Source organism: Syngnathus acus, chromosome 12 (assembly GCF_901709675.1).
Source record: "Syngnathus acus chromosome 12, fSynAcu1.2, whole genome shotgun sequence".
Lineage (NCBI taxonomy): Eukaryota > Metazoa > Chordata > Actinopteri > Syngnathiformes > Syngnathidae > Syngnathus > Syngnathus acus.
In genome coordinates, this window is record NC_051097.1 from 3,987,001 (window position 1) to 3,999,382 (window position 12,382).

The 12,382-nt window shown below is 39.5% G+C and overlaps 3 protein-coding genes across 6 annotated transcripts in view; 1 reads left to right on the forward strand and 2 right to left on the reverse strand.

The window, feature by feature from the left end:
- The window catches only part of LOC119131662 (lymphocyte antigen 75-like), a 1,013,224-nt gene that overhangs the window by 414,032 nt on the left and 586,810 nt on the right, over nt 1–12,382 (reverse strand). The window lies entirely within an intron of this gene.
- The window catches only part of LOC119131727 (C-type mannose receptor 2-like), a 399,366-nt gene that overhangs the window by 248,829 nt on the left and 138,155 nt on the right, over nt 1–12,382 (forward strand). The gene's annotated exons all lie outside the window — the stretch shown is intronic.
- Nucleotides 6–12,317, reverse strand: c6 (complement component 6). Of its 2 annotated transcripts, XM_037266359.1 has the most exons (21): nt 11,980–12,317; nt 11,677–11,849; nt 10,525–10,655; nt 10,218–10,356; nt 6,467–6,595; nt 6,237–6,393; nt 5,878–6,022; nt 4,987–5,128; nt 4,606–4,744; nt 4,067–4,240; nt 3,649–3,892; nt 2,691–2,810; nt 2,450–2,616; nt 2,150–2,375; nt 1,799–1,967; nt 1,576–1,687; nt 1,295–1,427; nt 1,019–1,213; nt 824–911; nt 499–743; nt 6–420 (listed from the first exon to the last, which is right to left on the reverse strand). In XM_037266359.1, exons 1-21 carry the CDS (start codon nt 12,100–12,102, stop codon nt 239–241), a joined length of 3,333 nt encoding a protein of 1,110 aa, XP_037122254.1. In that variant the 5' UTR covers nt 12,103–12,317; the 3' UTR covers nt 6–238. The 2 variants fall into 2 exon arrangements, with proteins under 2 accessions (XP_037122254.1, XP_037122253.1); XM_037266358.1 differs by lacking the exons at nt 10,218–10,356; nt 10,525–10,655; nt 11,677–11,849; nt 11,980–12,317 and adding an exon at nt 7,152–7,333 and having other exon boundaries at nt 6,467–6,631.

Sequence of the window (12,382 nt, forward strand, 5' to 3'; positions counted from 1 at the left end):
GGTGGTTTTTTTTGTGGTGCCATAATAACTTTGCACCGAAAAAAGAAATGGGGAAATTCAACAACATTTAACAAGAATGGAAGTGTTGACTTGTTTCGCTTAATTGTAGTCCATATTGGAGGTTCCACATATCGTCATGTCAAAAACAGATCAAAGTGTAATTATATTAACCACTATGTATTTTAGAGCAGTGGTGGAGTGATGTTTCACAAATGTGTCTGGTCATACATATATTGGCTCATCTGGATTCACAGTCACCTTCATTGAGGATCTCAAATTGATATTTGGCACACTTCAGAGCAGCCATGGAGCAAAGGTTCATGCTCCGAGTCTTCTGGATTCTGGTCAGCATGAGACAAAACCTGTGCGTCTCAACTTGGGGACACTCCCGAGCAGCTATGCAATCGCATTTCTTAGATGCTGAAAAGACATTGAGGACAAATGTGAATTTGTTTTTATTCTTCCATTCAGAAAGTGTGCGCATAAAGTCACGCTTACTTGAACAGCTCTCCCATTCATAACACGTGTGAAGATCACATGACTCCTTGACAGAACTCTTTGAGGCAAACTTGGCGCGGAACCTGGCCCATTCCAGTTCATCCGGATCCACGGTATCGCAAGTACTTTCGCTGACAAAGAAAAGCGGATCGCCATGGCAACGCCCGGTGTGGAAGGAACAGACGGACATCGGCACAGTGACGTTGATGTCAGTGTTCAAGATACAGAGAGTCTCCGGTTCGGATCTGGGTGAACGTACACACATATACATTATATACACACACATTACTGTACAAAATGAGATGTTCATTGCAAAAAAACGTACAGGCAGTTCTCACGCTGTAAACAGACGCATTGAGAGCCTTGACGATGCTGACCTGGACCACACTGATTGTCAGGTTCAAAAGGTTCCACTATAAAGTAACAAAAGAAGGCTTTGTTATTTTGTGGAAAAGAAACATCACTTCTCGATAATGTTAGACAAAATAGTTTTCTTTGACACATGTAAAACTACATATACCATCAGTGCAGTGCAATCCTGCAGGTAATGGAGGTTCCCAAGTCAGACTGTTGCTGCACCTGAAGAAGCCTCGAGGCAAAGGCATCAAACCCGCCTTGACACAGTTCAAACCCACTGAATCACCCACTTTGAACTCTTCTTTGGTGGGAAACAGCGTCATGTCATCAGGAATATCAGGGGGAAGACATATCTTTCCTAAAAGTAGAGGAGAACGTGCAGTAATGAAGACAAACAGAGTATTATTAGGGCAACTTATTCTAAGAATCGTAAACCCACTGAGGCAGCTTCCTTTTAATTGACTCCATGTCCCGTCAGGCAGACAATTTATGAACTGGAAACCCTCCAGGTCAAATCCTGTGAAGCACTTGAACTCTTCATCCTCTCCAAAATTATAGTACTGCTTTGCTTTCTGGATACAAAACATAGGGTTTAAGAGACAGCGGATAACCATCAATCATAGACTTTATGACCATGCCCCACGCTTTTCAATTCATGAGTGGATGCAATTTTCAGGTTACAAAAAAAATTAAGAGTTGAATGAATAATATTGCCTTTACCCTGAGCAAGCTGTTGACAGGCGGCTTCGGCCTGGGACAACCCTGCACACCGGGAGGAAGCTCATCTCTCCATCCCGTGGTGAAGTCATCATCATTTTCACACGTTTCATGTCTGGACACAAGAACATGAATGAAAAAGTCATACTAATAATGAGTCGTAAAATTACTATCATTTGAAGGAAAGATGACGGTTTGCCCTTTTTATCATTTGAACTTTTCCTACTGTTTAAAAAGTGAGATGTGACATGATTCCTCATCCCTGTCAGGACCCTTGCAGGGTTGGCCCCCTCTCAAGGGGGCAGGGTTGTCACACCTCCTTCTACGGTGTCTCTTCATGAAAGCACCACAGCGACTCCAAGATCCCCAACAGCTCCAGGAACCATCTACTTCCTCTGTGACATTCAATACAACCACAACATCTAGAGTCTTAGACTTCAACTTCAGAGTTAGGAACGCCCTCTAATTCTTCTTCTCCTCATTGGAAAGTGTGTCGAAGGAGGTCTTTAAAATATTCTCCATCTTATGTGTAGGATAATGCATCTGGTCATGTGTATCCTGCTGTTTTATGTAGTACCTGAAGTGTAGTCAGGAGCTCGCTGCTCACAGTTGGGCCCAAAAGTACCGGTCTGGCAGACACACTTGCACTCTGTTCCAGAGAGAAATGCTCTGCCATTGTTGGGACAGGGAGCACATTTGCAGGTGTCAAACTCTTGCAAGTACTGCAGCAAAGCTTTCTTCAGTTGCCTCCTCTTTGTGGCTGCACAGGGGATCCCACGCACAAGATCGACAATTGGCTCCACCTGGATAACCACAAGTTGTTCTTTTGTTTTGTAAATTCAATACATTCCATGCATTTGAGTCTTTTCAATTTAACCTTGAAATCGACCACAGCCGGATTATCAAGGACAGATTTAGCCCAGTTTTTGTAGGAATGTTGATCAGGAGCAGGGCCTTGCCTATCCCAGGCCAGAGATGCTGCCTCTCTGGTTCGTCCGCCTCTTACTGCTGAGTAAGACTTCTCTGCAGCCTGAATGTATGAGCCTGGCCCAGAGAAAAAAAAGCAAATTTATGCTAACAATTACTCTTATACTTATTGTTGTAGTGTGGTCTTGGACCTTGATATTTTTGACTCATTTTGCTGTCTGAACACATCGGTAGAGCCCTCGGTTGAGCCAGGACGATTGCCCATTTGGTCTCTTGGCCCAGACAGCCTTTGACATGCTCCTCTGTTTCACCTGAGAGACATTGCATGTATTAGTATTTTTCAAATTAAGTAGACATTCCTCGGCAAATAAAGATTGATTTTGATTCTGATTGTTACGGGTGTAACATTTGATCTGAAAAGCGAATACGTAGTTTTGATCATGCCAAGAAGACGCTTCAGCACAAAAGATCGCCAGTGTTCTGCACAATCATTTCAAAGAATAATGCTTTTTTGATTGAGTGCATTATAGTATATTGCTTTATAAAGCAATTTACAGTCTTCTCTCATGTAGAATTGCAATCATACGAAACTGAAAATGAAACCATTTACGTACAAGAGTGCATATGGGAAGGTACCATCCCTGTTGAATTGATCAAATATACCTTATTATAAAATATTTCATCTTATTGTCGATTCATATTAGCCACAATTAATGCATGTCTACTCTATATTGGGCATGAAACTAATTCTTGCTTATTTATTTATATGCATTTTAGACAAATTTCTAGTGACAGGTAAATGAAACTTCATGAAGCAATTGTGAGTTTTTGTTTTACTCTTCTAGACGGTACTCTTGGTTTAAAGATAAATGTTAGTGCAATGGAAATGTATTGAATTTCATCTGCTTCTCAAAAGAGTGACAGCGAGAGGAGTCAAAAATATATCACAAGTGCTTTATGAAGCTTCATTTGTCCAATGTCCAGGTTATGACAGAGAACACAAGTTTGCAATCATCTTTAGACACAGCAGCCTTTTAACACAATAGGGTGCCGAAAGGTTCAAGAAGAGCTACAAGTTAATCGACCAACTTTAATTACTATTTTAACCTGAGGTATGATTTTGTTTGTTGTGCTCTCGGCTTTTGGTACCTGAACTGGTTAGCTCCTCTCGTTTGTATTGGTAGAGCAGGTCATAGATGCCTCCTAGTGTTCCTGAGCTGTAGTAGTGTGTTCCAAAGCGTTGAAAGATGTTTCTGTAGAGGGCGTAGTTGTATTCAAGAGGAAGAGCATGGAGGAACTTAAGGAAAGGCCCAGATAAGACCAAATCGCTTGGGTCCCGCACTTTGAATGTGGAAATGGGCAGAATCTGGTGCACCCGGAAAAAAGTGGAATCCTAACACGAGAAAAGATCAGGTTTACTATACAGGTATGTCAACTTGAGAGCATCAGTTGACTTCAGCAAAAAGATATGAGTAGAATATATAATAGCGGAGTTAGTGATGTCATTGGTGGTTGCGTCGTTCTGATGCTAAATATTTGTATTTGCATTTATTTTTTGCTCACTCACAGTTTTCTTTGAAGCCTCAAATGCATCCTTTGATTTCATATGTGACGTCAAAAAAGGGAAAATACAAAAGATCTCTTTGTTTCTCTCCTCTTCAGTGGAAATGGAGGTCTTCACATCAATGGACTCAGAGTGGACAGGGGTGGGAGCTGCGGTGAAGTCTTCGATCACACCAACCTTTATGACCACAATAACAATGTGAATTCATGTCCATTGGATTTTTTTTCAGAGGATACTCAAATGATTTATTTTGTTTTTGCCTTATAACCCATTTCATTCTTAGCAGGACTTTAGACTATCCGTTTATAAAAATTGCACTTAACACATAGTAGACATTTGACACAAAAGATACAAAGAGTCTTAACAGGCAATATGCACTGACAATTAAGTCTCCAGTTGGTTAAATAAAAATGCAAAGTATATTTTTATTATTATTATTGTTATTATTATTAAAATTTCCAATGATGACTTACTGTAGTAAATACGATGAAACCCATTATTTCCATTCCAATGCATTTGGACAAGACTGTAGTTTACGTTACCTTAATTTCAAAGCTCTCAAAGTTGTGAGGTATTCGATGATAAAGCAGTGTGCTTTGAGGCCTCTTGATGATGCAACTTCCTCCCATAAACATGTTGTCCAGGACTGCCCCCCGCGGCTCATTTGCCAATGCATCAAACCTATAAACCAATATATCAGTGAGTTGGTAAATCTGGAAAGGTTTGAATTGAATATTCAGCTTTTTCCCACCTACCCCAACCAAGAGGGTTAAAATAATTCAGTATTCAATGAAACTAATGTTTTGGAATGTGAGAGCAATGCAAGTTACTGTGTTCAACTGATATTTTATGGGACACAACAGGAAGGAATGCAAGAACAAGTCACAGTAATCGGAGTAATGATGCTTTGACCTTTAGCTTACCCATTCCCCACCAAGTCAGCACCAGGAGCCACTCTCTTATCAGCTGGACATACAACTATGAAGTCATCACAGTCCCTCTCATCAGAGTTATCGTCACAGTCGTTTTGTTTGTTGCAAGTTAGTGTGGCGTTAATGCAACGTCCTGAATCAGAAAGGGGAGATTTAAGAAGCAAAGTGACCAAAATTCTGTTAATAAAAAGCGTTATGTTTTTACTTTTCAGTTAGTTTTGTTGTTTTTATAGAGTGGGTTTCTTCATTTTTATTTATTTCTATTTTTTCCCCCAAATTATTTGTTTTAACTTATTTTTTTGGGATCACTTTTAGTTTCACTTTTAGATAAACGACAGCAAACGACTTTTTATCTGTACAGCAAACGATGATACAGAAATAAAAATTTAAACTAAACCCTGAAAGCACAAAAAAGAAAGGGCGTGACAAAGAAAAATAAAGAACATGTTCACTATAATTTTAGTTATTTTAGTTTTTTTAAAGCACTGATTTCTATTTTTTTTATTTAACAAAAATTTTGTTTCAATTTTGGTTTTGTTATTTTGTTCATTTTGGTCAACTATTTTTTCAACTATTAAAAAACATGTTCACTATAATTCTAGTTATTTTAGTCTTATGTTTTTTAAAGGACTTATTTTAATTTCATTTATTTAACAAAAATGTTTCAATTTTGGTTTAGTTATTTCGTTCATATTTGTCAACTATTATAATATTGGTTAATACAAGACACAATAATTTAAATACAATACGGCAATTCAAAACAAGCAGACATTTCCACGACAATACATTCATTATGAAATGCTGTTGTTGTTATTTCAATTACTCGTGGAGGATACTGTTTAAATAAACCTGCATTCCCAACAGAAAGCGCACTGCCTTTACCATTGTCACATTTAAAGTTGTCTCTGCAGTCGACTGGTGCCAACTTGCACTCTGTGGCAGGATAACATGGCCTCTCCTCCATCAGTTCCACACTGCATGGTTCACCACCGAACTGGGATGGTGTCTGGATAGCTCTGGTCCGTAACTATGACACCATAAATAAAAAAAAACAATCACGCTAGCAGCAATATACAGTATTTGTTGGAAAAAGAGAAACAATTACAAGAATATTTATTGTTATATGCTCACGCAATCCATACAATGTATGTTTGTGATTGATTCGTATGAATTGAAATTATTATAAAACTGAAATGTACTAAGTGCAAAGAGTCTTGTACTGGTTTTGCAATGTGTCTTGCCTGTTTCTTGGCACAGGATGAGCAGTCAGACCAGGGCCCAAACTCTGTCAGCAGGCAATTTATGGGACAAGCCTGCACATTACAAGCCCTTCTGTCATGTTTCTCACACAGCTGATGACAGCTGCTCTTCCAGTAGTAATCATCATATTGAAATGTTCTATTAAATGGATAAGAACAAAACAAATATTTTTCATCAGAATCCATGGACCACCAATTTTGACTTGTTTTACCTATGTCTGCTCTGTGTGCCCTGGTTGCATGTTCGGGAACAAGAAGACCAAGAGCCCCATGGGTAGCGATCACAGAAACAAGACAGACCGGTAGTTATCAAACTGAGGAGATGGAGGAGCAGAAACAAACTTGTGGAGTCCATCAGGAAGGTTGCCAGAAAGACCCTGAAGGAGATGAAGAAAGGTTGGACCCCCCCCTACACACACACACACACACACACACACACACACACACACACACACACACACACACACACACACACACACACACACACACACACACACACACACGTAAATATAAAATTTTCTCATGATTTTTTGAAATGCTATTTTAAAAATCTATCAAGAGCATCAACAATAATGATAACTATTACTAACTACTAAATATTGAAATATATCAAATATCATGAAGCTCTAATATTTGGAATTTCTCATTGAATTGAATAGAACCAATAATGATGGCAGACATATACAAATTATACAACAATCGATATTACTTTATTTGCTGCTAAATGAATTAAAAACAGTTGCATTGAGCTATTAACTATAATTATTAATTTAATTATATAATTATAATGAACTATAATTTTCCACTTCATGTGTCTGCATGCATTGTTCAATGAGAATTTTTTAATGTTATGCAGGAACAACAGAAAACAGAAATTGATTAAATAATGTGACTCACCACAGACAGTGTTGCCTTCTTCGCCAATATCTGTTGAGTTTGGGATGTTGTCTGCACTGCAGGCAGAACTGAATGTGAACTGAAGTCTGTGTTGACAGGTATTTATAAATAAAACTTGCCTCTGGAATTAATCCAGAAAGCCTTGGATCAACTTTTCTGTGCAGCATTCCCAGAAACTTGCAAACAGGCGCAAATTTTTTGATAACAAAATTCTGAACACGAAGTAACATAAACCATTTGTCCCGCCTCACCCCAAAATTACGGGAAGTTAAACGCTGAGGAGTTTCCCATCTGCAAGATATGCTCCAGATGTGTTGTGTTCAATCTTGATGCTTTCATATTCAAAGATAAGAAAACATTTTCCCCCTGCAATTTCACAATCTTGCACTCCTTCAAAACTCATTATTTATGACAAGAGTTACAAAAATTCGTAAAAGAGCAAATTAAATAAATAAATGAATAAACCCCTGACTGGATAGAAAACTTTATTCACATTATAAAATTAAGCTGTACATACATAGCAGTTGCTTGTCTACATAGAAGGACACTAACTACACAATACATGCCATGATAGAAAAAATACACAAGAAAAGAAAAGTTCCACATAAACACAAACTTTACAAATGACCATACAATACATTGCATTTACATTCAATGGAGAAACAACCAGTATAACAGATCAATGTTATGAGTGAATTTTGTCTTGAGCTGGAATTGTGTTCAGTCTATTTTGAGACTGGGAGCCGTTCCCCTTCCCAAAAGTTGTAAAGCTGAAAAAGACATTGTTTGGCATGCTGTTTATCAAAACAACTCCAGGGTCTACTCATGTCCACTAGGGGGGTAGGGCAATGATCAATTCCCTCATGCATAATAGAAAACTATCATGACGCACTTAAATCTCCATTCATGAATACTGACAATTATCACTTGGGGTCTGGGGAAAGAATATAAACTTAGAGAAGCTCAGATGAGGCCAGTTTTGTCTTAAATTGGGGTGGCTGGGAAATGTTATTTTATTTCACGAGATCACTGATCTTCAACGACTGATTGAAAGGAAAACAGTGAGATGATCTCACTGAGATCATTCAAATTAAATATCATGCTAGTAAATCTTGCAGTTTGAGACATGTCATAGTCGACTGAAAAGCACCGAGCAACCAGTACAGCCATGCATCAACACTATAAGGGTGAAATCAAAGACGAACAACATCTACAAAGAAAAACATTGAGACTTATCAAATATTATCTGCAATTCCCATTCAGCCTCTCTAAAACCAAACACATAATCGGAACCAGTTGTGTGTATGCAACATAACACCAATACGCTATTTTGTCCACAGTGTGTACCTACTGTGAAGCAAACACTGTGCTGTTAAACACTGTGTATTGTGACACACATTATGACAGGATATAAGCACAGCGAGAAAACCAAAACAATGATAATGCTTGTGCATAGCCCAAATATATACAATTTAATTCAATATATGTTCAAAACTCAGTGATAACCTCCTAGAAATAGAACTAAAGGCTAAGAGGCTGATGGAATCTAAATAGTACAGTTTGTGGAAAGAAATAGCCACTATTGTTAAATGCTCGAGGAATGTCCACTGACCAAGGACCAGCAGTTTACTTTATAAGGATAAAAGAATAACCAAACGTTTTGATGTACAGTACATGATGAATTGAGTTCAGACTGTTAACCGGATACCATGCAGCAGAGTCCAGGGAAGCGTCTCTTCCTTTGGCGGACCAGCGGATGTGGAGTCAGATTCAACAAGCTGCTGTCGTCTGCGACACACAACGCTCACGTTTAAACATTACACGACAGTGATACTGTAGAAGATCCAAAATCCATAATTTTGTTTTCTTAAATGTTCAGTGAATTGCAAATGTGAGTACCGTTTTTTTCCATGTATAATGCGCCCCCATGTATAATACGCACCCTAAAAATGTCATGTTGATGCTGGAAAAAAGCCTGTACCCATGTATAATACGCACCCAAATTTTGACTCCTACTTAAGTCCGTAAACGTAAAATTATTTCAGAAAAAAGATCATCTTTGGGAACAACCGGATGTTATTCTGCCGGTCAGTATCACTGCGCATGCGCTAGCAAACTCAATAGCGAAGAAATGTTTCGGATTTGTGTAGGGTACATTGTGACAGCAAACGAGCAGGTGATCGAGCAAGCGTCTGATACGAGAGCATTGTGTTCGTATGGAGCGTGTTTGAAGTGAACAGCAGAGAAGAAAGCGCATCTGTAATGGCGGCCTCCGTATGATATCCGGATAAAAAAAATAAATAAATTAAAAAAAAAAAAAAGAAGAATTGTACCCATGTATAATGCGCACCCCAGATTTTAGGACAATAAATTAGTTAAATTTTGCGCATTATACATGGAAAAACACGGTAGTTATTCCTCTACCATGGAGATAGAAAACTTTATTTATGTATTTATTTAAAATGTGCGATTAACACAAAATTGTAAAAGATTTTTCACATTGTGACCTTTACCCTGTACAACTGAAAAATTTCACAAGGGTAAGTAAAAGTAAACAAATCAGATAATGTGGTTGTACAAGTGTGCAACACCCTTTTGTAACTTGTGGAATGTGGCTGCATTCTGACTAAACCAATTACATTTAAACCCATGTTAAATGGGAAGAATGGTAGTAATGGTTGCTTGTGGCAAAGTACTGTAGCTTGTGTATATTTTATCCGATGCTCTAAAAGAGTCTTTTGCGATGTATCAGGAGCCATCATCAGACTTTCACAAGGGTGAACTACGATATTTATATGGTACAACAATCACCATACAATACATAAAATACATGATAGTTTGAAATTTCTACAGGAATTGTTAAAATAGTAATCGTAAAATTCTAATTTTAGTTGTTACACACCTTGATTTTTCAGTGGCAAAGGCATCGTGTCCCTGAGTTTGCTGAGCAGATTTCTCATCTCCTGCATATCTCTGCCAAATCAAATAAAACCCCTTTCAGCATTTTTTTTCTCTCATTCTGTCCTACTAATCAACCAGTTTAGTCTCTCTGAAAAGTCAGCATACCTCTCTATGTTTTCAATATGGACTCCCACCAGCCACGGATCATGAGGGTAGTCAATGGGTGAGGAGGAGCGATCCTCGAGGATGGGAACATCAGAACTTTCGTCCACCCTGAAATCCATCTTCGGCTCTGAGTCGGTTCCTTGAGGGCCAAACACAAAATGATCAATGAATACTATTTTAACTGTTTATCTTAGTTCCTGAAATTGTTTTATAGTATAAGTGCATAGTTCTACTTTTGTGAGTTTGTATTATGGGACATCATCTGCCTTGTGATGTGATGTCGCTGTGTGCTATATAGTGCTGGTACTTTTTCTGTGAAGCTGCAGCACCCCCAGCAGGCACATGGACTTTAGCATCTCCGTGATGAACATCTCCAGGCAACACTGCAGCTGGATGAAGAGCCGACATATCTCTGGGTGGATCTCTCCATCCTCTCGACTGCATCGGCAGGTGACAAGGGAAAAGTGGGAATTCATGACGGGCATGCAGTCGGTGAAACACGGGATGTGAAAACTAATCTCTAAAAAAATAACAATTTAAACTCAATAATAATCCTCAAGTGGAAAATTCTTGTACAGATAATATACGTAGAATATGGCTTGGTGCAAATCAATAAAAGAGAACATTACTTGATTTTGACTGACATTCATGAGGCTGTGATCTCTGGCTTATACATGTGTATGTAGAGGATGATGATTCATTAGTTGAACAAATGCAATGGATGTGAAATTAGAATACAAAACACATGGCCTATTTTGCGGCCAACAGTTGACACTAATCAGGGACTACTTGAATATGTTGGGAGTGTGTGTGTGTCCTAAGAGACGGGTAAACTCAAAAGATCAATTCTGATTCACCCAACGATTTGATGTGTTCAGGGGTCTCATCATAGGACAGAATTCTCTACAATGATATCACTATTGGGTAATATGTTAATTAAAGGTTGGCTGGGGCAGCTCAACACTTCTGAGATTCAAGGTTCAAATGTTGACTCTAGGCCTCTTGTGTGGATTTCATCAGACAATTTGGACAATCTTAAATAAAGAAAAATGTCTCGAAACGATTTCTCGATTATTAAAATATAAGGCAATTAATCTGATCATCGATTTGTTGATTAATTTTAATACCGCCACTGGTGACCATTCCATTTATGCTTTTCATTAAAAAATGTTGGGATTGGCTTCAGTTTACCTGTGTGACCTTAACAAGGCCAAGTATTATTAAAAATGGTTGGATATCCAGGGGTTGATAGTCGTTATACTTTTAAACGACACAAATAAAAACATATGCCAATAGGCTTCTCGGCATACCACTATGCCATCCAAAATACATAATATAGTCATTCTGCAGTTTCATTTTGTGTCTACAAAACGAGGATAACCGTGCCATAATAACAAACGCAAATACCGTCTTTGTGTTTTTAAATGGAGAAGTTAGGGATGTGACGCCCCTTGCTTACCCAGACACAGCAATCAGGGCGAGGTCTTGGTGCGCAGTCCGAGCCATGGAGCATCCTTTAGCTCGCGTGTAGTGCATTTGAGCCCGCAGAGATGGGCAGTCGGCTGACATCTCACCGACAGAAATGACCTGTTCTCTGTACAGCGCCACCAGGGTGTTGAATTCCTGCACAGTCTGAACAAAATAATCGGTTTGACGTTTTCCTCGCAGGCTGCTTACGTGCTTTGTGTTTTGCAAACGAATGGCAACAATGTGTCTGTGTTGCACCCGCGCACCCTAAAATCAGCCCCAGCGAGAAACTCACCATCCTGCTGCCGTCCACGGTGCTCTCCCGTTGCTCCAAATCCGTCTGCGCCCCTCTCGTGATGGGCAAGACACTGCCTGCAGATCTGGGGCGCTTTTTCCGCCCGCACGGTGCAGAACTCATGCATGCAGAGAGCGCCCGTCTTCCTCTGGAGATTTGCTGTGTCCTTTCAGCAGAGCACAAAGACGACACCGGTTCGGATACCGCAGAGAAGCGCAGTTAACGTTTGGAACCCCGGCTGAGGCGAATAGATTGGCCCCGGATGAGCACAGCGTCGAGGGGCGGAAGGACCGCCAGCAGCTCCCTCTGCATCCCCCAGCCGAGGAGAGTCACCTTCAGCCGCTCGTGAAGGCCGGGGGGGAGGCTCCGACGTCTTCCGCCGCACGCTCACGTGTGAGGAGGG

Bases quoted from the DNA above. Each gene is read 5' to 3' on its own strand.
- c6 (XM_037266359.1), bottom strand. From the start codon at position 12,102: ATGAGTTCTGCACCGTGCGGGCGGAAAAAGCGCCCCAGATCTGCAGGC. The intron at 4,745-4,986 runs GTAAGCTAAAGG...ATTGGTTTATAG, and splicing joins GCTGACTTGGTGGGGAATGG to GTTTGATGCATTGGCAAATG. The intron at 1,214-1,294 runs GTGGGTTTACGA...CTCTACTTTTAG, and splicing joins ATTAAAAGGAAGCTGCCTCA to GAAAGATATGTCTTCCCCCT.